This window comes from Mirounga angustirostris, unplaced genomic scaffold, assembly GCF_029215605.1.
Source record: "Mirounga angustirostris isolate CCGP_5_RB_7025 unplaced genomic scaffold, mMirAng1.0.hap1 SCAF_16, whole genome shotgun sequence".
Lineage (NCBI taxonomy): Eukaryota > Metazoa > Chordata > Mammalia > Carnivora > Phocidae > Mirounga > Mirounga angustirostris.
In genome coordinates, this window is record NW_026991724.1 from 1,260,177 (window position 1) to 1,283,690 (window position 23,514).

The 23,514-nt window shown below is 64.2% G+C and overlaps 1 protein-coding gene across 1 annotated transcript in view; it reads right to left on the reverse strand.

Moving 5' to 3' along the window:
* ZFPM1 (zinc finger protein, FOG family member 1) overlaps nucleotides 1-23,514 on the reverse strand; it is a 65,299-nt gene that overhangs the window by 11,776 nt on the left and 30,009 nt on the right. Inside the window, exon 4 of the mRNA XM_045890592.3 lies at nucleotides 4,285-4,418. Coding sequence (XP_045746548.1) covers nucleotides 4,285-4,418 — 134 coding nt within the window. The remainder of the gene's footprint in view (nucleotides 1-4,284; nucleotides 4,419-23,514) is intronic.

Consider the following 23,514-nt stretch of genomic DNA (forward strand, 5'->3'; position numbering starts at 1 on the left):
TCCTAGACCCTGCTCCTACAACTGCAGGCGGAGAGGCTGAGGTGTGGGGAGGAAGGGAGTCAGAGCCCCAGAAAGGCCAGTGGCAGGCCTCCTGTCCAGAGGACGTCCACCTCAGAGTGCCCCACACCGCCTTCCTCACCACCCTGGTGCTCCAGCCAAGCCCAGACCTGACCATCCCCTCAGGGGCTGCCCCGTGGCGGCTCAGGGGCCAACCTGGGCTGGACCCTGGCTCTGCTGCTTGCTAGCTCTGCGGAGCAGGCTGAATGTGCCCCCAAAGACATGTCCACCCAGAGCCTGTGGACACAGCCTTATTTGGAAAAAGGTCTCAGCAGATGTGATTAAATTAGGGACAATCCAGATGACATCCTTCTAGATTATCCAGTGTCCTAAATCCAGTACCGAGTGTCCTTATATGAGCAAAGAGGCAGAGGTGGGTGGCCCTGCTGGGAGGCTGGCTCTGCTGGGCAATGACCCCCGGCGCCAGCCTCAAGGCTTCCTGCCCGAGGGCTGCTCAGAGCCCGTGGGGCCCCACTGCCACCTCCAGCTGAGGGATGGGGGAGGTCCCTCTAAGCCGATCCCTGCATGAAGATGCACGACAGGGTAGAGCTCAGCTGGTCTCATTCCAACCACTCTGGAAGGGGCTTCTCCCCAGTGGACCCGCTGTCCTCCTGGGCAGCCACGGCCCCCGCTGCCAGGTCTCACTGATGTCATGGTGGTCTCATGGCTATAGTGGGTAAGCCCTGGGGGGACTACTGGACAGATGGGTCGAGCCACTGTGGGCCAGGCTCGGCATAAGAGTTCGCTCATTCATTCGTTCGCTCATCTGCTCATTCATCTATCCACCCACCCACCTATCGATCCATCCATCCATCCATCCGTCCATCTGTCCATTGATCCATCCATCCACCCGTCCATCCATCCGTATGTCCGTCCGTCCATCCATCCATCCACCCGTCCATCCATCCATCCACCCGTCCATCCACCCATCCGCCATCCATTCATTTATCCATCCACCCATTCACCATCCATTTATCCATCCATCCATCTACCCGTCCATTCATCCATCCATCCATCCACCCATCCGTCCATCTATCCACCCGTTCACTCATCCATCCGTACACACATATGTTCGTTGGTCCATCCATCCATCCATCCACCCACCCATCCACCCAACCATTCTGAACATTTTTTTTGGTATATGACTGCAAATTTTAGAGCTGGCTGGGTTTCCAAACCCTGGGAAGTGGAAGCCACAGTTGGGTCAGGGAGGGACCTGCCCAAGGTCACACAGCATGCTGGTGCAGGAACCACTCTCGACCCGACCCCTGCCAGGCTCTGTGCACTTGCTGTGTATTTCCTGGGGCTCCCACCCCCAAAAGTCTCGTGTGTATGTGTGTGTGTGTGTGTGGGAGGACTGTGAGGGGAGCCCTGCGTTCGCCCTCCCATCTGCAAGTGGCCCAGGGGCTAAGGAAACCAGCAGGGAAGGGTTGCCACGCTCTATCAGAGCCCCTCTCTCTCCTTCCTCTCCAAACAGCTAAGACAAACCGCCTGGCGGCTGATAGCACGATCTGGGGTGGGAGGTGCATGGGGGAGAGAACTGGGACCCATCAGCTGAGCTCGATAAGGGGCTCGCTGAAATGTTAGCGAAAATATTTAGACAATAAATGAAGTATCGGAAAGGCGCGCGTATCTTTAAGAAATCAATCATCGTGTACCGTGTGTCTGGACATTCGGCGCCAAGGCGCCTGCTGGGGAGATAAGGGTTAATCGAGGATTTAATTCTGTAGGAGATAAAGCTGCAGGGAAGAGCCCGAGAGGCTCCTTCCTCCCTCAGCTCCTCGGCAAGAGCCTCAAAGGCCACTGGCTTCCCTGGCGCTCGTCCCTCTCTCCCCGTGGACATTATCGCTCTGCCTGGAGAGCGTCTCCCACCTCGTGCCAAGTCTCCCCAGGCTGACCTGCGCCCCGGGCCCAAGGAGGACAAAACCCTCAGAGAGGAGGGCGGGGCAGGGACAGGGCCAGGACTCTGGGGCCAGCTCAGCCCTGTCCTTTCAGAGCCCGCAGGGGTCTCAGCTTGAGCAGACGTGGGTTGCAATTCTCCCTCTGCTATTTGATCCTGGGGAGTTTACCAAGTCACTTAACCTGCTGGAGACTCAGTTTCCTCATGTGTAAAATGGGGAGCATGCCTCACAATGGTGTGGGCGGGGAAGACCAGGGCCCAGGCGTAAGGATGGGCGTACCTCGGTGTGTGCAGTGAGCGACACCTGTCTGTCCTGGAGGGATGGACTGTCTCCAGAGTGGGAGAGCAGAGGAGAGAGGTGCAGGCCACACGCAGCTGCACCCCTTTGTCTTTTCACTGCTTATGAGAATTCAGAGCCAGGGAGCTCCCAGCCCACACACTCCTCCTTCCAGCCATGAACTGCCCCTCAACAGCCCACCCTTTGAAAAGAGAACTGCTGCTTGCATGCCTCCAGTGATGGGGAGCTCATTGCCTCAAGAGACTGCCCTGAACACTAGGGCCTCCATTCCCGCAGTGGAGCCAAAGTCTGCCTTGCGGTTGCCTCTGTTTTCTCCCTGCTTGGGCCATGGGACAAGAGGGTCAGTCGTCCTGTAGGGTGGTGGTAAGCTGCCCTGGGAGGTGGGTGTGCCATCAGCTGCCCCACTTGGCAGACCGGCGACAGCTCTGTCCGCCCACCCTCTCCTGTGCAGGGACGGTGGAGGGTCTGCAGGCTCAGGCCCCAGGGACCCTTCAGGGCCTCCCTGTGTCCCCACCGAGGACCCACAGGCTCAGGAAGCAGACGCTCAAGGAGCTCAGGAGCCTGCCTGGGAGCATAACTGCCATGAGGGAGGAGGCCACGGGACTGGGACCCTGCGCCACGGGGATGGCCTGGTCATGGGCTGGGAGCCCTCGGTCCTGGGCCAGCCTCCCGCTGAGCGGCCAAGGCCTGCATGTGCTCCCCTGAGCCCGGGCGCTCCGCTGTGATGAGCAGTGTGGATGGCCCAGGGGGCCTCAGCCGGGCTGCACGTTTAGACCCTGGGAGACTGCCTGGATCTCCAGAGGCCTAGGCCCCAGCCCAGAGATTGTGACTCGGGTGGGCGCTGTGAACGGCGGTCTGAGGGTCTGCAGCTGGGGACTCCTCCTGCAGCTCCCTACCAGCCCTGTGGACACTGTGCAGCCTGAGTTCCTGCACCCTGGTTTCTGTGGCTGAGAAATGGGGGCTCTGTCGGGCTGGAGCCGGATGGGGCTGTCAGGACAGCATGGGGCCTCTAGGTGTGGGCGGACCCTCCCCTGCAGCCCGGCCACCGCCTGCTGACCACACGGAGGCTGACCACAGGCCCACACCTGGGGCCTGCAGACCAGGAGGCCCAGCAGTGCGGGGCACCCACCAGCCAGGGTGCACCTGGATCAAGTCGCACCTGAATGCAAAACCGGGAATCAAAAAGGGCCCAGGCCTTGGCCGTGCCTGCACGTCTCGGGTGCCTGAGCCCGGGCTTGAGGGGACCCACTCCGGGTGCCTCCTGGCCTTTCAAGCGAGTGGCGGCAGGACTAGGAGAGGTTTCTTGAATACGCGTCACGGTCAGGTCCCTCCTGGTTCCGGTCCTACCCCATGCTGCCCATTCAGCGGCCCGGTTTCCCATACATCAGGCCCTTTCTTCCTCAAAATGTATTTTCAAAGGAGCCTTTGTACCGTGCGAGAGGACGCAGACCGACTTGCCGTCAACAGAAGGCAGTCCACAAGGAACCCCGAAGCGAGTGACCCCGTGGCGGCGGCGACTAGCGGGAGGGCGCTGCCCGGGTGGGCTTCCTACGACACAGGCAGGCCAGAAGTGCTGCGGAGGCGAAGACCCTGCGGCACCCGAAGGACCCACAGGGACAAAGTGAACCCCAGCCTCCGCTGCAGCGGACCCTCAGCTCCCGGAAAACCGCCTTGCTTGCCCCCGTTCACGAACCAGGTCCAGCCCCCCACCTCACACACCCGTCTCTTTCTCTGTCTTGCCAGCTTCTACTCATCCAGTAAGGGCCTCCTCCGGAAAGCCCTTCCCATGTCACCTCCTCCAGGAAGCCTCCCTTGTGCTCCCAGGCAGTCAAGTCCGTCCCGCCGTCCTGGTCCCAACACCTCAGGCCCCCCTCTCCCGACACACTGCACGCGGAGGGGCAGGCGCTCCTGGGCGGGAGCATAAGCCGGCTTGGCTCCAGGGGCGGAGGGGGTCTGTGCCCTGGGCCGGCCTGCGCCCTGGCTGCGGCCCTGCGGCGGGGGGTGGGCTGCCGGGGGTGGGGCTCCTTACCGGTTCCACCTGCCCAGGGGACGAGGCTCTGCTCTGGACGTCCCCGCGGAACGGGCCCCAGGACAGGCCCTCGGTGAGGCTGCGCCGAGCCCGCACGCACCTCTGCCTGTCCCGCACCAGCAGCTCCAGCTCGTCTGTGGGGAGAAACAGCGGGGATGTGAGGCGTGCCCCCGGCGGCGGCCACCCAGCCCCAGCTGCCCAGCTCGGCAGTCCCGTCCCCACCAGGGGTGGGGGTGCCCTGGGGGCCTGGGTTATGGGGACGGCGGCCGGTGTGTGGTTCCAGGAGCTGGGCCAGCCCCTGCTGCAAGCCCTTGTCTGGGGGACAGCAGGGACAGGACGGGGTGTCTGCGGCTGGATTTGAGCCGGTGGGACCACGGCTGCTCCGTGAGGACACATGTCCCCTGTAGCACCTGCCCGTGCCCAGGATGCACGCATGGAGCTGGGTCATCCCCGCAGCTTACGTTGGGGGGGGGGGCACACGGTGGAGAACGCCGTCCTGGCCTCCGCACAGTCCTCCCAGCCCCTCCCCACCGGCCTGAGCCCCCCACATCCACACAGCAAGCCTGTGGTGGAGGTTGTGGAAATGCTGGGCCCTGACGTCCCCATATCTAAGACTTCCTGCCTCCTTGGGCTGCACGAGGCTTGAATGCATTAATCCACCAACATGCTTAGCACAGCTCAGAGGGGAAACCAAGTCAAAGAGCCACGCACCTCCCCAAGGCCCTTGGCGAAGCCAGAATCTGCCCCTGGGTGGTCCTGACGTTGGCTCCGTTCACTCCCTGCAGATCGGCAGGACGGGGACTGTCCCCAGAATGCTGCTGCCCCCACCCACCCTCCCAGGACCGCTGCTCACTTTCTGGAAAGGTCTGGGCCCTGAGTCTTCCTGCCTCTCTGCATGGCCTCTCCTAGCTCAGGGTGTAAGATGCTCGGGTGCTGCAGCCACCTGCGCCATGGTGGGGGGCGGGGCTGCAAACTCTCCAGGCGCCGACAGCTCCTGTGGCCCAGGTGGTGGCCCCCGTGGCACGTGTTGGAGGGCCACCGCAAGGTGTGGTCGCATTTCTACAGACAGACGGGCTTCTGCTGTGAGTCCCTGAGAGTCATTCTCCCCAGGGCGGGACATGGGGTCGGACAGGGTCTGCATTCAGGCTCCTGGGTTCAGCCCAGCCTCACTGCATGGTCCACAGGACCTTCTACAGTGGGCTGAATGATGGCGCCGAGAAGATACCTCCACCTAGAAGTTGTGAATGTGCACTTATTTGGAAAAAGGGTCTTTGCAGATGTAATCAAGTTAGAAACCCGAGAGGAGACCATCCTGGATCATCTGGTGGGACCCTAAATCCAATGACAGATGTTCTTATAAAAGACACACAGAAGAGACAGGGGAGGCGGCCACGCAAAGACAGGCAGAGACCAGAGTGACGGGGTCAGGAGGAAGTCACACTGTAGCCCCTGGAGCTGGGGGAGACAGGAAGGACCCTCCCCCCAGAGCCTCCAGAGCGAGCGTGGCCCAGCACGTGGAGAAAACAGATTTCTGATGTGTTAAGGCCCCAAGGTTGTGTGTGTTTGTCGGGGCCACCCTGGGAGATTCACACTGGGCACGTCACCTGCCCTGCCTGAGCCTCAGTGTCCTCGTGGGACAAGGGGAGGCGGTGGTCACGCCCTCAGAGGGCGGTCCCTTCCCTGATCCCACGCCCTCTGCCCAGGAAGGCTGGGCCACCTTGTACCTTGGGTGCCATCCGGGCTGCCTGGGCCCACAGAGGCCTCACGTGGCCTGCCCTGGTCCCCAAGCAAGCGCTGTGGCGGCAGCCCCACTTCCTGGAGCCCCGATCGGGCAGGCTGTGGCCTTAATGGGCCTGATTATCAGATAACTGCCGGCCTAATGGCAGAGATAAGGTGTAAATACGCCAGGAGGCCCAGCTAAAACGTTCTAACTGGGTCCTTGTCTTCCCAGGGGCAGATAAGATGGCAGGGGACCAGGTCGAGGCTGAGGAGGCCGGCGCCCCTTTATCAGCCCCCCAGAGAGGGGGGCAGAGACTGGCTCTGTCACTTTGCAGCTCGCCCATGAGGGGCCATGTCCTTGCCAGCCCACCCAGGACACCTGGGCCCCAGCCCAGGGTGCTGCCCACGGGCCACCCCCTCCCTGGCCCTGCAGGTCCCATCCTCGGGGATGGGAGTGTGACCCAGCCGGCACAGTCACCCACCCCTGCTCCAGTGGCCTGATGAAGTCGGCCCTCTCTTTACGCCCCCGGTACAGATAAGAACACTGAGGCCTCAAAAGGTCATGTAGCTGGCAGCGGGATGTCAGGGTCTGAACCCAGGCCCCCTGGCTCTAGATGCTGACCCAGGGCCCTGGGTGTATGTGGGTCTCTGGTTCCCTGCCTGGCTGGCCCTCAGGGGACGGGCATACATGAGGGAGGGGAGGAGGAGGAGGAGAAGACTGTCTAAAGGCAAGCTTGCTGCGACTCATTTGTCCATCCACCCGTCTGCCAAGCCATCCGAGGCTGGTGGGGAGCTCACGATGGACTGAGCCTGTTCACCTCCCCGCCCCGACTCCCCAGCTCATGGAGGGAGGTCAAGGGAGAACTGTCCAGCGTCCTCATGCTGTGGCCTGCCCCTCTGCGGGCAACCAGAAACCTCAAAGCAATCCGGGGTCGGCTTGCACTTGGGCCTCTGAACAAGGATGGCCACACACCTCTCTGGACTGCATTTCTCCTGCTGGGACCACAGACGAGACAGGGAAGATGACTGGGAGCCCCTCCATTTCCACCTCGTTCCCCATCAGCATCCAGAGCACGTGGAAGGAGACCATTGTGGCCTCGTCGGGCACAGAGCCCCCCTTAGGACATGACACCTTCCACCTGAGGCTGGTGGCCCACCTTCCCATGGGAGGAGCAACTGGGAATTCAGTGCGTGGGGGGCCGGCCCGGGGGTCCCTGAGAGTAGAGGAGGAGTGGGGGCAGCCCTGGCCTGTCTCAGGGCCCCGGCCTCATGGTGATGGAGGGAAGGAGCTGAGCCAGTGTGCCTCCCCGTCCCGCCCACATGGGCACCCACAGGCAAAGAGCCATGCTCCCTAATCGGAGCCCCAGGGCCGGCGGGCCGAGCCTGCCAGATAACAGCATGGCTGGTATTTCCCACGGCAGCCACTCCATCTTCTGGGTATCATGCATTGCCAGAGGGAGGGCTGGCTCCCGATAAAGGCTGCCATTCTGCAAGCCTGAGGGCAGAACCCACCACTCAGGCCTGGGAGAGGTGAGGAGGCCGGGGAGCCGAGGAACTTGGGTTAGGGATAGGGCAATGCTCACCACGAAAACCCACCTTTCTGCTTCAGGGAGGCCGGCTCCGAAGGGCTGTGCATTAGGAAGGGCTATGGCAGGTACCTGGCTGGGGGAGGGGAACATGGCTGGATCTCAGCCCCAGCTCACCCAGAGCCCTTGCTACAGTGCACAACCTGGGCAACTGTACACGGTGGCCCTGGTGATGTTCAACACCCATCTACTCAGATAAGCTATTTCTAGCAAACAGTTCCTGTCCAACCTCTTGCACAGCGGAAGCAGGGTCAAGCGGTATTAGAGCCTAGTTAGCACCTGCCAGAGACCCTCTCCTAACCAGAAGCAAAATTGCATCAGCAAAATGGGGTGGGTGGGGCCACCCACTCCTGGCAGGCTGGGAGCCTCATAAGGGTTCAGCTCAAGGCCAAGAATGAAATAAACGTATAGATGAGTGAGGGCAAGGGGCGAAGGGGTGGGAGACGCGGAGCTGGCAGGCGGGGACTGACAGGCAGGAAGACACAGTTATTTTTAAACAGCCTCTATAATAGCCAGAGGACCCGTGATGGCCGAAGAGACAGCTCCCAACCACACACACAGGAAACCTGGGGCCATGAGCACCCCAGCCACGCTGCAGGCTCTGTCTCTGGACTCGGGGCTCTATGCTCACTCAGTCACAAAACCCCGTGTGGGCACCTGGCACAGGGATGAGGGAGGCATAGCCTCTGCCCTCTGTGTCTCCCAGGAAACATGGGTGGTGGCAGCTGGGAGGGTGGGCCAGTTGGGGTGGGCTTCCAGGTGGAGGTGTCCTCCCGGGCAGCCTCCTGTGAGCCGGCTACTTTCTCTTCCCAGCTCCAGCCCAGTCCTGGCCTCCATCCCCCTAGTGAGCTATGGGGTGATGCCACCTGCCCGGAGAACGTATGATCCCAACACGCTTCCTGGCCCCATTCATGGAGCCTTGGCCACGCATCTGTACAGTTTGCAGGGATCCCTCCCTGTCCCACTGAGGTTCTCCCCGTGTACAGAGGAGGGCATCGAGGCTCAGAGAGGTTAAGCTACTGGCTCAAGACCCACGACGGGGAGGTGAGATGTGAACCAGAGCCCCAGCCACGCTCATGGCCAGGTCCCCGACACCCTTTCCTGGGCTGATGCAGAAGGCGGCAGAGCGACGGGGATGCCGCTGGAAGGGAGATGGGCGCGCGTGGCAGGCTGACTCCTGCTGTCCTCAGTTTCCCCTTCTGTACTGGTCTCCTCGGGGAGGGGGCAGGCCCCCATGGGGGTCAGGCTATCACTGCAGACACCGCATCAGGGCAAGGACTAATTTATTCCGGCAAACAACCCCACACACACATTATTTCCAGAACAAACACGCCGCAGCGGGATTCAATTTCGCCCCCCCAAGCATCTGTGAGGAACCAGACGAGAGAATTCAGCCCTTGCATATTTATATGATTTAAATGTCTGTTTGGGTCTCAAAGCCCTCTGACGGCGTCCCAAGGGGACAAAGGAGGCAGGGCTGACTGTTGCCCCTTCTGGGGTCCCGACAGAGGGGGTGGCCAGGTGAGAGACCTGGGGTCTGGAATCAGCAGGCCACAGCCGGGTCCCACCTCTGTGCAGCGCCCGCTGGCCTCAGTTTACCTGCTGGGCCGGTAGGTCTGAGGGTAAAGGCGAGCGTGTCAGTTTGAGAGGCCAGCCCTGCTCTCCCTCCCTGGGCTGTCCCGGGTCGCGGGGCCCAGCCCAGGGTGGCCGCTGAGCCACGGCCCCCGGCCCAGCTCTCCCTCATGCCCTGCAGAGCCCTCGGGGGCCACAACCTCCACAGTGCGCAGTGAGCCAGTGAGGCGGCGGCTCTGGTCTGCAGAGAGCTCGAGGTTCCACAGCAGAGGTGCAGCCACTGCCTAGACCTGACCTCCTTGCCGACGGAGGGGCCGGGGCTCTGACCCCGAGCCCACCATGTCTCGGCCCCCTGCCCCCGCCTTGTGGCTCTGACTGGGGGCAGCCCTGTGGTCTGTGGGAGTATCCGAGTTCAGGGGCTACCTCCGCACCCTGCGGGCTGGATTCTCCTTCCGGGGGCCAGGCGGTGCTCGTGCTAATGGCCGGTGGTCTCCAGAGCAGAGCGGCAAGCCCAGCTGCTCTGCAGCCCCCCACCCTGCACGGTGGGCTCTGGGGTCAACGCCAACACTCACTGATGTGACTGGCCCATCGCCTGCCCCCACCCTGTGGCTCCCATGGGCCAGCTGGCCCCCGCCTTGTCGGGAGCGGCCCTATCTCAGGGATCACGCTGTTTGCCTTTGATAAAAGTCACACACACACACACACACACACACACACACACACACACAGAAAAAAGGGAGAGAAAAAGAGGGAGAGAGAGAGGAAGAAAGCCCCAGGGCCGAGCCGGCCCCACCCTGCGGGGTTCCAGAAGTCTCTGTGGGTGTGGGCCCAGAGCAGGGCAGGCTAGGAGGCTGTGTGTGTTTCCAACACGTCCTATATCAGCATGGAAACCAGGCCCAGAGAGGGTGAGCGACTCTCTCAAGGTCACAGGGCAGAGCAGGGCCGGCGGGGGTGAGTGGGGTGGGGGGCACCGGCTGGCACAAACTGTCCCATAATGAGGGGCCAGGCAGACCCTTCCCTCACTCGCTCGGCCCCTCCCCTGCAGGTGCAGCCCCCTGGGCCCCAGCCCCGGCGGGGGCATCAGCCTAGGGGCCTGTGTTCCTGAGGTGGCGTGACTTGCCCAAGGTCACTGGCTGTCAAGTCCAGCCCTTTTCCTGCCCCCAACATAGCCCTCTTGACGGGGCAAGCCATGAGCTCGGTGGCAGGTGAGGTCCTAGAAGGACAGAGAGAGGCCACTGCCGTCCAGGGCCTGACGGTCCTTCTGGAACTGTGCCGCCTGGAGGAGGAGGTGGAAGGCGGACCCCTGCGAGTCCCCACGGCGGGGATGACGCCGGAGTCTCCGCCAGCCCTGGGAGCTCTAGAACCCGGGTCTGTGTCCCAGCACGGACATCTCCCAGCCGCGCGGATCACCTCCCTCCTAGCCCTCGGTTTCTGCTGATGTGAAATAGGGGAGAAGAGCCCCCGCCTTACGGGTCAGTGCGAGGTGAGGGGATGTAACGGAGGTGGCGCATGAAGGACAGGGCTGGACCCACAGCGGGTGCGAGGGAGCACTCAAACGCGGCCCCGCCACGGCCAGGGGCCATCCAGCCAGGCCCTGGCAGTGCCCACGTGACGCTGGCCAGGCTCTCAACCACTCTGGGCACAGGGCACCCCACTCCTAAAACAGATGGCACCAGAACCCACTCTCGGCGGTGATGGGGCTTCCTACGGGCTCAGGTACATAGAGCACCGCAGGACCCCCAGTCCCTCCTCCAAGTCCTCAGTGGTGGGCCACAGCGGCTGCCCCCACCAGCTGCCCACCTGGGTACCCCCAGCCTCAGCACGAGGGGAGATTTAGGACCTGCACACGCGGGCAGAGTCTGGTCACATGGATACACCAAACGGGGGCCATGGGCAGGCACGGAGGGCCACCTCCTGGACAGTTACCTTGTGAACAGAGCGCCCAGCCAGGGGGGGTGGGCGTCCCCCGAAGCTTGGGAACCCCAGGCCTGTGGCCACAGAGCCTCTTGGCTGGGATGGGAGGGCTGATTCTATGTGGGTGCCATGCTGTGCCCCATCCTCTCGGGATCTGGCTGGAGGGGGCAAATCTGGGCTTGGGGAGAACTGTCTGGGGGGCGGATGAGTTCCCATCAGCTTCTGGGAACATCTTCACCTGCTGGGCCCATCCTGTCGGCCACTGTTTTTGCTTCCTATGTACCGATGAAGCCACAAGGCCAGAGGACGGGGGCTGGGGACAGGCTGAGCAGGAGGTCCTTGTGCTGGGGCATGAGGAAGGCGTGGGGCTGTGTGCGGGAGGATCGGCAAAGTCCCAGTGCCCGGGGGGCTGTCAGCTACCCCACAGGAGGCCGGCCCTGCTGCTCTCTCTTCCGTGGGCTGGCCTCCTCAGGCCTGGGGCAGTGGCAAGACTCCCACTGGGGTGCTGACAGGCTTGGGGCGTCCTTCCTGCTATCCCACCTTGAAGGGCCTGGGACCTGGCGTGGGTGAGGGTCTTCACCCTGCCTCTGGCCCGGGCAACCCCACAGAGCACCGCTGGGAGGGCCAGACCCTGTGGGAGTGCAGCCAGAGGGCCTGTGACCTGAGGACACAGAAAAACGAGGACCATTGGCCGTCATCGTTGAGAAACTGTGTTTCACCTACGATCTGGGACTTCCGGCCCTGCACCGTGGCAGAGCCAGGCTCGCGGTCCTGCAGGGCTATGGCCCCTCAGAGAGGGAAGGCCTCTCCGGGACGATGCCCCACCCCTGCACCCACCCTGGGGGCTGCCGCAGGGCCGGGCCTCCAGCCAGCCGTCTCGCCGTTAGCTTCTATCACGCGGTGCCCAGCACAGGAGACGTGACTGAGACCAAGACTAGGGAACATCAGAGAGGAGCCCCTTCCCAGGGAGTGTCCTGACCCACCGCACAAGGCCTCCTGGGGGGCCCAGCCCAGCCCCGCCACCACCGTCTGCAGTCTCCAGCTTCTCGGGCCTGGGCCCTGCTGGCCTCTGGGCCTGGTTGCGGGCGTCCAGCCTCACCTGGCCCCCAGGCGCCCCGAGTGTCCAGGCTGGGTGGGGTGTGCAGGCCTGAGTCCTCCCTGGAGGGGGGTTCCCTTCTCATCCAGGCCCGAGGTTTTCAAAGGGCTTCAAGCCCAGAACCTTCCTTCCTAAGCAGCCGGGGTGAGGCTGGAGCAGGTGGGTCCCAGAGCTCAGACCTGAGACCTCCCCTGGAGCTCCGCCCTCGGGAAGGGGACTGTCTGCCAGGAGCCGCCGGCGGCCTGCCTGGGGTGCGCTGTCCCCTGGGTGTGCTGCCACGTGTTCTAACCTTCCTTCGGCCACCCAGCACTCTGGCTGGGTGGCTGTGTCACGTGGGGCCGGCCTGAGCCCGGGCGGGCTGGCAGGCAGGCGACCTTCCTGGGAGCCCGCTGCAGGGGTCACGGCCAGCAGGGCCACATGGAGGCCGGCTCCGCCGTGGGCCAGTGGGTGCTGGGCACAGGGCCCACCCCAGGCCATGGCCCTGGACACCCTGGCTGGGACCTCCGTGTGCCTGTGTCCTCGTGCAGGAAGGGGGGACCGTGCCATCGGCTACCGGCCCCTCCCTGCCTCCGGCTTCCCTGTAGCCTGAGCCCCGCTCCCCCGACCTCTAGTGCTGGGGGGTAGATGCTCACGGTGCACGAACTCAGCCTCTCCGGCGGGCTGTCCGTCCCTCGGGCCGGGCTCACCGACGGCTGTGTCCTGAAGGCACTGACAGGGCCTGGGACCCAGGGGGCAGCTGCGTCTGGAGGACGGTGGCAGGAGCCAGAACCAGCGCTGGACACCCCAGAGCAGCCGACAGGCCATGGGCCCGGGGGGAAGGGGCCCCGGGGAGACACGCGGGAGCCCAGGTCCTCCCTCCCCACAGGCTCCAGCTTCCCACACCCCGGTCCGGCCCTGGGGAGGGCCCAGGCCTTCTACAAAGGGTAGCTTGTGGGGGCGGGGCAGGCCGGGAGGGAGAGGGCTGGGCCTAGGTCTCCCAGAGCTGCTCTTGGACCACTGTGGGTCTGCACCACCAGCCAGCAGGGTTAGAAGTGGGCAGGGAGGGCGGCCCCTGGTGCCGCGGCCCCCAGCTCTGCCCCTGCCCCACCCACCAGCTGGTGCCTGGGAACTTCTCTTCCTATCGCTGGAACATCGCTGGAAATTATTGATTTTTTGACACAGAACAACAGCCCATCTTTATCGGGCTGAACCCTGGCCCCAGCTAATGGCGGAGCTGGGGCCTCCTGGGACTGCCAGCAGGGCAGGGTGGGGCCGCGGGGGCCCTTCACCACTGGGGGGTCAGCAGCCCTAAGGGAAGGGGGTCTGTGGGGCTGGGATGGGGCGGAGCCATCGGGACCAGGCCCTGGGTCGCTGGTAGGGGCCGTGCGGGCAGCTCGGACTCAGCTCTGGGGGAGGTTACAGCGGGACCTGCCTTGAGCTCTGATCGCCTCATCTGAACCCCAACCAGAGCTCCTTGGGGGTGGGGCTGTGCTCCCAAGACACTGCCCCCGTCCGGGCAAAGCCAAGAGCTGCTCGACTGGCAAGAGGAGACACAGGGTAAGAGGCGGGGCTCGAGACCCCTTGGTGGTCTGCGTGTTGGACCCGCGATACTGCCCTGCTCCCCACCCTGGACGGGGCCTCCCCTCAGCCCCGCGGGGCCTGAGAACACCACCTTCCCGGCACCTCCGAGTGTGAGAACTCATGGTCCCTCCAGCCTTCTCGAAAAGCCAACTGCCCTGGGTCTCTGGGCCGCAGTCTTCCCAGCTATGAATCAGGGAGAGGGAGTCCCATTAGCTCCTGGGAGACCCTGAGGCCTGGGAGCTGGGGTGGGGGTCCCTGGCCCTCCCCAGCCCTGCCTTGTCCTGGCTGCAGGCTGGAAGCAGGATGTGTGATAAGGTAAAGAAAATGCCTCCCGTGCAAACAGCCTCTCGGTTCCTATCGGCGTCCTGGCCCCTGCCCCCTGTTTTTCTAGGGGCCGACGCCACCGAGGGCCCTTCCTGCCCATCTGGCCTCCAGCTCACTACCTCTTGGCCTCTGGCCTGGCCAGCCCACCCTGCTCCCTTCCTGGGCTGGGGTGTGGCCAGGGGTCTAGGCCCAGTCGCCCCTCTGTAAATGGAGAGTGGTAGGGGAGGGTCTGGGCAGAGGCCGGGTGGTCGCAAGGGTGGAGGGACAGCCCTGGGTATTGACCCCAGCCTGGCAGGTGCCTGCCTCCACCCTGGGGGGGGCTGGGGGGCCAGCAGCAGGCACCAAGGTCAGCCAACGTCACGGAGAACATGACACTGTCACCGCCTATGGCCCAGTGAGCCCCTTAGGGATTACAAAGATCCTTCCAGAAAAGCCGATAGTCCCTGAGCACCTGCTGACCCTTTATGAGCCCTGCGCTTCTCATCTGCCCCACCCACAAAGGAGGCACTCTCACATGGGGAGGGAGGCTGGGACCCAGGGAGAGGCCTGGGCCTGCAAGGCACGGAACCCACAGACACCTGCTTTCTCGGCGCTGAGCAGCCTGGTCCTCAAGCCCGCCCCTCCCCCTCCCCCGCCAGGCCATCAGGGTGGCTCTTCTCCCCGTTACCAGACGAGACCAAGGGTCAGAGAGGACCTGGCCACACAGTGAGGGGGGTAACGGGGTTCAAGCCCGGGGGTCCAACTGCATCCAGGGCTCTGTGTTCATGACCCTGGAGGCGGAGACAGGAGAGCAGGGCTGGGCCAGGGCAGGGGAAGCGGGTGAGGGGCATGGACAGAAAGCCCAGCTCCTTCCCACCTCTCCTCTGCTCAGGAACCCTCAGGCTCCCCACTGGGCCCCGAATCTGGCTGCAGCCCACCGCTGGGCTCCGCGGGGCGTCTCGGCCTCCAGAGCACGGGGCTCACTCCCACCTCCACACCTTGCCCCTCGCTCGTCTACCAGGGTGGCAGCACATGCCCTCTGAGACCCAGCAAGGTCCCGGGCCATCAGGGGACGGGCTGTTGCTGCCCTGGGCCCTGGGGCGGGGCAACTGGGAATTATGCAGAACCAGTGAGGGCTCAGGGAGTGGGGCCTCCCCGGCGTCAGCCCCAGAGCTGCTGTGACCGTGGGCTTTGGCGCTGGGTGTGTCCACCCCCCGCGAGTGTGTGGGGGGCGATGCACGGGCCGGTCAAATGTTTAGGGATCTGTGTAGAATTTGCTTCTTTTAGAATCACTTCTCCCTCTTCTAGAGATTCTACAGGTCGGCAAAATAAATTACTAAATAAATGGCTTCCCATCATCAAGACCGCTGTGATGGCGCTCCTCGCCCCCCGATGCCTGTCCACGCAGAGAGGACTGTCCTGCGACCAATTCCTAGGAGCTGAACTGCTGAGTCAAGGCAAGAGCTAGGGGCTCCAGCCAGGCGTCTGGGAGCGCCGGCCCAGCGGGGGCAGGACCCAGGCTCGGGAAGCGAAGGACCAGCTGGCCCCGCACAGACCACGGCTGACCGAGCACCTGCCGAGGCCGCTGCAGGCAGCCGGGGCGGGGGGCGGCGCAGAGGCGTCTGTCTTCTGTCTGTGGGGGCAAAGGGGGGTCCCGGGCCGGGGGGGCAGGCGGGCGGGCGAGGGGCCCCCTCCGCGACGACACACAAAAGCCCCCGCGATACCATCACGCCACATTTCAGGCCCAGCTCGGCCCTTTCGGGCAGGATATGACCAGCCCTCGAGCCAATGGCGGCCCCTTTGTCCCATCTCCGGGGACCGATCTTATCGGCCGCGTCCACCGCCGCCGTAATGGAAAAACACGGTGAGGAAATCAAAAGTTACGCACAGAGATAGAGGAATAATAAATAAATAAATAAAGAGCGAGCCCGTGCTGGTGGAAGGGGAGGGGTCTCGGAGAATGGAGTGTCGAGGCCCAAAGGGCGGGCAGCAGGGCTGCGGGCGGGCCCGGTTCCCATCCTCGGTCTGAGAGGGCTGCTGTGCCTCGCTAAGCCTGTTTCCCTGTCAGGTGGGTGTGACCGAGGCGCCCACTCCTTGGGGCAGGGGCAGATCCTGGGAGACCCTGGCACACGCCAGCAGAGGCCGCATGGCCACGGCGCCCTGCAGCCCTCCAGCCGCCCGCCCTGCCCAGGCCCGTCCCCGGCCCTCCTCATGCCTCCAGACAGCCCCGACGCCCTGTCCACATCCCAGAGGAGCAGCCTGAGCCCACAGAAGGGCACAGTGGACCCAAGGTGCCCAGCGACAGGGGACAGCTGGAGGCCATCTCGGGCCCCGCCGGCCAGGGAGAACAGGAGAGGGACAGGGAGGTGGACAGAGACACCAGCAAGGGGAGTCCTTCCGGTGGCCAAGGGGCAGGACCAGCGCTGGTCCCAGGAAGGGAGCCCTGCTGGTCTTCACGAAGGTCATAGCCGTGGTGGCCACCGTGGCGGGAACGGCCCGCATCAGGCGCCAGCCCCGTCGTCCCCTGCGTGTCTCCCAGGTGCGTGTCTGCGGCCACCACACCACAGAGGCCATAGGCTGGGCACGCTGAGCTGACACACCCCAGGCCACACGGCCAGGCTGGGGAGAGTTTGAGCTTGGGCCTAGGAGGAGGACAGGGAGAGAAACTTCTGGAAGGGGCCCCAGGTGTGGGCAGGCAGACCCAGACCTGCAGCGCACTGACATTGGGAGGTGCTGGTAGGGCCGAGGAGGCCGCTCAGACACAGCCTGGGGCCAGGGGGCGGTCTGGCCGGGGCAGGAAGCTGGGTGGGAGGGCGGAGGAGGAAGCTGGGCTCGATTAGCGTCCGCGGCCGAGATAGGCCACCCTGGCCACAGATAGCCGCTCCCGGAAGGCCGGTGAGGTCAGCGGGCAGCACAGGGCAGGCGGCCAGGCCTGGGCCCCCACCCGCTGCCCGGTGGCCGACGACTCAGGCCCCAGCCACGCGCCCTGCCAGCTACTGGGCTGCCTACCTGCCCTCCGCCAGGTGGCGTCTACACCCTGGGAGGGGTTGGGGGAGCCCCCAAGAACCGTGTGCGATGGGGCTGGGAGGTGGCCACTCCCCAGGAGGCAGGGCTGCGGGCTCAGTCTCCACTCAAGAGCCCAGTGGTGGCAATGGGACAGCCTCAGTTTCCCCGTCTGTAAAACGGGGGGTGTGGCATCTGATGTCAAATTTCCATCAGCTTTCTCACGGGTCTTCCAAGTGTACCCACGAACCCCTGCGGTCCACCCCCACATGGTGGTCAGCCCCTCCCGCCCTGCAGTCCCACCGCAGGGCCTTTGCTGGGCTGAGCTCTATGGGGCGGGTTACCCAGCGAGTCTGCAGCCTGCTCTCCCAGCCGTGCGCGGTCTGTGCACACCCCGCAGGTTCTGCCCCGCCCCCCCGCTCCCCTCAGTCTGCATCCCTGGCTCAGTGTCCGAGCCCCTTGCTGCTGTCCCTGTCACGGCCTGTGGCCCCAGGAGGGCGGTGTCTGGGCTGCTTGTTCAGGCCGTGTCCTCAGTGTCTATTACAGGGGCTGGTACGCATCGGTGCTCAGTGAGCAGAAGCACTGGCTAGCGAGCGAACGGGGATGAACTCTGGCTGCAGGACAGCGGTCGCTGAGTCTTGCTGACATCTGTTCCTCTCACAGGTCCTGGTCCTGGGGGACCTGCGGCCCCCATGTCGTTGCTGGGGGTGCAGTCGGAAGACAGAGCCAGTCAAGGGCCCATCGGGGCGCCAGGTGGATGGCGCCTCCACGGTCAAGAGCCACTAACCGTGGGGAGGGGCTGCCCAGGGTCAAGGGGTCAGCAGCCCAGCCACGGGGGAAGCGACGGCCAGCTCCACGCCTCAAGGGTCCCCACCGGAGAGGGACAGGGAGGTCTTACCGCAGACGCCCCTCTGCACATGGCCTTCCTGGGGTGCTGTGCGCAGCCTGACCCCTGGTGCCCACTGGGTAGTGCAACAGGGGCATCTATGTGGGCCAGGCCGGCCACGGAGGCCAGGCCACAGGCTAATGCATGGCTCCCACCTCAGCCCCGGCCCAGAGGCCCAGTCTGTAGGCCTTGCTCGGAGACGTGGGCAGGCCTGAGCTGTGGCGGTGGACGCAGGCCGAGGGTCCAGGCCCCTTCCCTGGCCCAGGACCAATATCATGGAAAGAGCTCGGGGCCAGCAGGCAGTGGGCAGCCGAGGGGCCCATCGATCAGCCAGCCCCCCTGGGCCTGTGCTGGTGGAAGCCCCTGAGCTCCGTTTCCTAGACAACCACATATGCGAGGCAGCCCCCTTGGTCTGAGCTTGCCTCCTCCCTCCTCACCCCTGCACTCACCGCGGCTGCAGCGGGGCTCACTCCGGCCTCAGGACTCTCGCCTCCGCTGTGCCCTCTGCCCGGGGCACTGTTCCCGGGACAGTGCTTCCCCTCCCTATCCTGGTCTGGGTGCCGTGTGGGCCCGGCATCACTCCGCCTCTATTCCTCGGCCATATGAGGGTACCGCTCCTGTATTACGCAGTCTCTGTCCCCCGGACTCGGGCGTCCGCTCCCCGGCCGCCTACAGGCTGCCGACCCAGGCAGCTGTCTAACATCCAAGTGTTTGTGGAGTGAATAAATGACCTCCTCCTCTTCCTACTCCTGGGCCCTAGACACCATGCTCTTTGGGCACTATGGCCTGTGTCACCCCCACAACACAGCTCTAAGGGGGGACCATCTTCCACTGCGGCCAGCAGCCGCGGCGTACCTGGCTCCCAGCAGGTGCTCAGTAAACACCTGGGCAGGAAGGAAGGCTGGCTGACCACAGTGACGCACAGCACCCCCACCCCCAGGGCTGCCCCCCATCTCCTGGAGCCTCGGGCTGCTCAGCTGTGAAATGGGGAGGCTCAAGCATGGGCAGAGGGCCTGCTGTGTGGGTCTCAGGGCATGCGTCCCCCAGGGACCACAGTGTGGACTCCCTTCCCGGAGACCCAGAAGACGTGACTCCTGACCCAGCCACTGGGTCTGGTCTCTGGAGCTGACCCCAGGCTGACCCTTGCCACCCGCCATTACCCTCTCCCTCCCCCCTCCCCCCCATCTGTTAATCTAAGACAAATAGGCCTATCGGGCCGCGGTGCCAGGCCCCACGATAACGCAGAATAGCTGAAATGATTTTTCCCACCCACACATGCCGAGGCGGTGGGAGGGGACGCGCGGCCAGCCCGTATCGCTCCATCTCCCGGGCTGTCCATCAGGACAGGCCGTCCTGCCTCGGCAGCCCGACCGCCCGCTGCCGATAACAAACCTTGAGGTTTGCCTAGAAACTCCACAGTGAGATTAGTCAGCCGAGAACGGCCCAGATAGCCAGCCCAACGCCCTTGCTCACACTCCAGGGGCGAAAGTTCCAGCAGGCTCCCCAAGACCCCGGGGTGGGGGGGGTGAGGCTTCAGTGCTCGAGCAGGAGGAAGCTGCCTCCTCTGGCCCATTATAGCACCATGCTCCCTGGGGGTGCGCTTTCAACCCATCCGCTGCACGGCACTGAGCCCAATACCTCACTTAAAACCCTCCCGTCTCTCATTTTATAGCCAAGACAGCAGAGGCATCTGTACTCCCTACACTGAGCCCAAACCCTGACCAGTCTGTGCCCATCCTAGTGCTCCAGCCACACCCACCGTACTCAAACCTCAGGGCCTTTGCACGTACCAGCTCAATGCCTGGACACCCTCACCCTGCTCCAGTGGGTCCTTTAAGCCTCAGCTTACGGAGGCTTCTGCTGACCTACAGTGCCATGAGGACATGGCCAGCCTTTCTGTCTCTGCCTCCAGGGCCCGACATGGGGACAAAAAAGGTAACCCCTGATGCTGGCCAATCAGATTTTGTTTCGTAAACAGTGGTCACCAGGAAAGACTTCCGGGCTCTAAGGCACTTGTGGGTGAAAGGGACCCCTGTCCTGGGGCTCTGATCACAAAGCCAGGCCTGGCCACCAAGTGTGACTCTGACCATGCCCTTCCTTCTTCATAGCCACATGATGTCCCCGGAGCTGGTGGGAGGCCCCTGTGGGCCTCCCAGGTTCACCTCCCTACTCCCCACCTGGCATATGGCACCTGCTGCGGACAGCCCTGCGCTCAGCAGCCGGGTGCACGCTGCTCCCCCACCAGGGTGTCTGGACCTTGGCTCCCAGAGGGGCAGATGGAGAGCTGGTTCTCCCCTGCCCTGTGCCAGGCAAGCAGGCGGGGAGGGGACCTCACACCACGAGGCTGGTTGCAGAGGAGGCTCCCAGACCCCCCTGGGACTCCCCACAGATGTTCCCTTCATCTAGTTCCCCATGACCTGGCCAGGCAGGCTGAGGGCATGCTGACGGCCATGGAACAGAGGCTCCCATGGGGGCCAGGAGGTGGGTGACGGGCCCAGGACCCCCACTCAGGATGGGACCCTACAGGCTCTCAGTCCTAACAGGGGCTGGCCTGCCTGCCTGATCTGCTCTTTCTAGATGTTAAGTGGGGAGACAGGGGGTGGGGAATGGGATGATGGCAGGAGGACTGGGGGGGGCATGGAGCGGGGGGCCGACCCCTCACAGGCAGAGAGCTCCTGGCCAGCTGCCCTCCAGACATGCTTTGGGGATTACAGATTACAGCTCTCAGTCATTTGCATATCGGAATTTTAAACAGCCTGCCCCTCCAGCGAACAAGGTCATTTCAAAGATAAAAATACCGAGCTCTCCCCCTTCCTGACACCCACCCCCTTTCTCTTCAAAGGCCCCCAGCCCAGCATCCCCCTTTCCCCCAAGCCCCGGTGGGTGCCTTCCCCACCATGGGCTGTACCCCCTCCCTACAGACTGGGGACCAGGCCTTGATCGCACTCCTGAGCCTTTACTCAGACTGTCCACTTGTGACCAGAGGACCTCCTTGCCCTGTGGGGCCCGTGTGGGGGCCTCCCTGTCCGCCAGGATCTCCTCCCTTTCCTGCACACTCCATGGTTCACTCGCGGGTGTGGTCTGAGCTCCCAGCACGGAGGACACATCCCCGCACACCAACTCATGAGGGGCCAGAGAGTATTCATCAACATGGGGTGTGGGCTCTGTCCCAGCCCCTGCCGGCCCGAGGTGGGCTACTGCCCCTCTGCTCAGAGGACAGCAGGGACAGAGCCGGCTCAGAGCTGGGTCTGCAACCCTGCCTGGCCCCGCCCACTCCAAGTGCGGTGGGGGCCTCTTGTGCCCAGGGCAGGGGAGAGTGGGGGGGGGGGGGGGACAAGACCACACCACGGACAGGGAAGCGAAAGGCGGCCTCTCCCTGCCTTGGGGCCGCGTGGCCGGGCCAGCTGAGGGGTGCAGTGCCTTTCTGGCCAGAGAGCGGCTCCTTCTTGTGGACCCCGCTGACACCCCACTTCCCAGAGGAACCCAGGCTGCCGGGCGGGCAGAGGACGCTACGGCTGGCCCTCTGCGGGCTGGCCCCCCGTGAAGCTACCGCTCTCCCTAGCTCCAGCATGGAGGGGAGGAAACGGGGGCCCCAAGAGGTCAGGCACACAGTCCACAGTCACTCGGCAAAGCTGGACCGAGGCCGGGGCAGGTGTGCTCGGGGGTCTGCGATCCTGCCTCTCAACACAGCTATGCCGGGGTGGGGGGGGCTCCCACGGGACCAGTCACGCTCGAGAGCTAAGCCAACAGGGCTCACACCTCTTTCAAATGAAGACCCCCCCAGACTGCTTTTGGAGCTCAGCAGGTATCAGGGGGGGCAGGAACGGGCCTAGGAGACCGTGGGCCCCTCACGCGTCCCAGACCCGCACTCTAGCGATGAGGACGTCCTTTCGCATCCAAGACCTCCCCTGTGTTGGTGGTGTGTCCAGGCCCCCCTGGGAGGCCGCCTTCCTGCCCGGTGCCCTGGGGGTGCCTCCTGGGGGTGCTCGCGACCGTCTGCTCTGGGCCTTGACCACCGGAAAGGCAGCTCCTCTGCACATGCTATGCTGCGGCCGAGAGGCCCTGAGGCCCAGTCACTCCCCCAAAACCAGACAGTGCACGGTGCACTGGGTCCAAGCTAGCCCCTTCATCCTGGAGGAGAACGGTACCCGGTGTCCCCCAGGCTGGCCCCCCAAGCCCGGTCCCCAAGCCAGGTGGTGGGGCCAGCACTTTTTCCCCATCTGGGGACAGAAAAGTGGCGGCCAGCCAGAAGCAAGACACAGACTCAGAGACACAGGGAGGGAGAAAGGCTCGCCCAGGACATGCAGAGGGGCTCGGGGTCAGACAAGGGGAGGGGGAGCAGGGCTTGTGGGCAAAGGCCACAGAGCAGGCCCCCTCCCGCGGCAGGTCACTGGGCTGGGCACTGCCCTCAGGGACGCCGGCCCGGCCAGGCCCTGGCAAAGCCCTGCTGCCCCATCGCTGGCATGGGCAGCCCGGCAGAGATAAGGATGCAGTGGGCCTCTCTGGCTTCCCTGGCGGACGATAAGTGTGGCCTGTCCAGGGTCTGATAGGGGGCAGGCACCGCGGCGGTTGGCCAGGGGCGGCTTATCGGCCCATCGCTGCCCACTGCACAGAAATTCCTATCTGCGGAGGCTGAGAGGGAGCCCCCCGGCCCCAGAGGATGCACCCCAGCCCTAAACCACGGCCACCCCAGCTCCTACCCCCCTGCCCTGGGGTCAGCTCCCAGCCTCTCGGGGCCTCTGTGCCCCCATCTATAAAATGGGGGTGAGACACTGTGTTGCATCCTGGGATGGCAACTGAAGCTGCTGCTGACACATCGCAGCCCCTGCTCCGGAGCCAGGCGTGAACCCCCAGAGCTGGGCTTGCACCCTGGGAGCTGGGTCTGTACCCCGGAGTCGGGTCTGCACCTCAGGAGCTGGGTCTGCACCCCAGGAGGCGGGTCTGCACCCCAGGAGCCGGGCCTGTACCCCAAAACTGGGTCTGCACCCCAGGAGCCGGGTCTGCACCCCAGGAGCCCGGTCTGTACCCCAAAGCTGGGTCTGCACTTCCAGAGCCCGGTCTATACCCCAGGAGCCAGGTCTGCACCCCACTTTGCTACTTCCCAGCTGGGTGACCTTGGACAAGTCCCTTTGTCATGCTGTGCCCACCTCAGAGGCTGGTGTGGGGACTGCGTGGTGCTTTCCTCCCCACAGATGCTCTTCCCGGTGGTTGTGGCTTCAGTCAGGGCCCCTCAGGCGCGTGGGTGGTCCCTGCTCCCCCCACCGCAGCAGGAAGTTTCCTGATAAAGACTGAAATGTGAGGGGTTATAGGGCCTGCGGCAGTGCTGACCTAGCTTCTCGGGGGGGGGAGCGCCTCGTTGCTACCTCATCTGCAGCTGGAGAAACTGAGGCAGGAAGAGCAGTCTGAGCACAGGGTCCCTGCCCAGCCCTAAGGCACTGTGCTGTGTGCAGAATGGCCCCGGTGCGGACCCAAGCACCCAGCCACCCATGTGGCTTAACGATGCCTGACTAGGCCCTGAGGGCCTCAAGGACACATGGCCCCTGGCCCCCCTGGCCAGCTTCTCCTTGGTGGGGACAGGGCACATGGCTGCC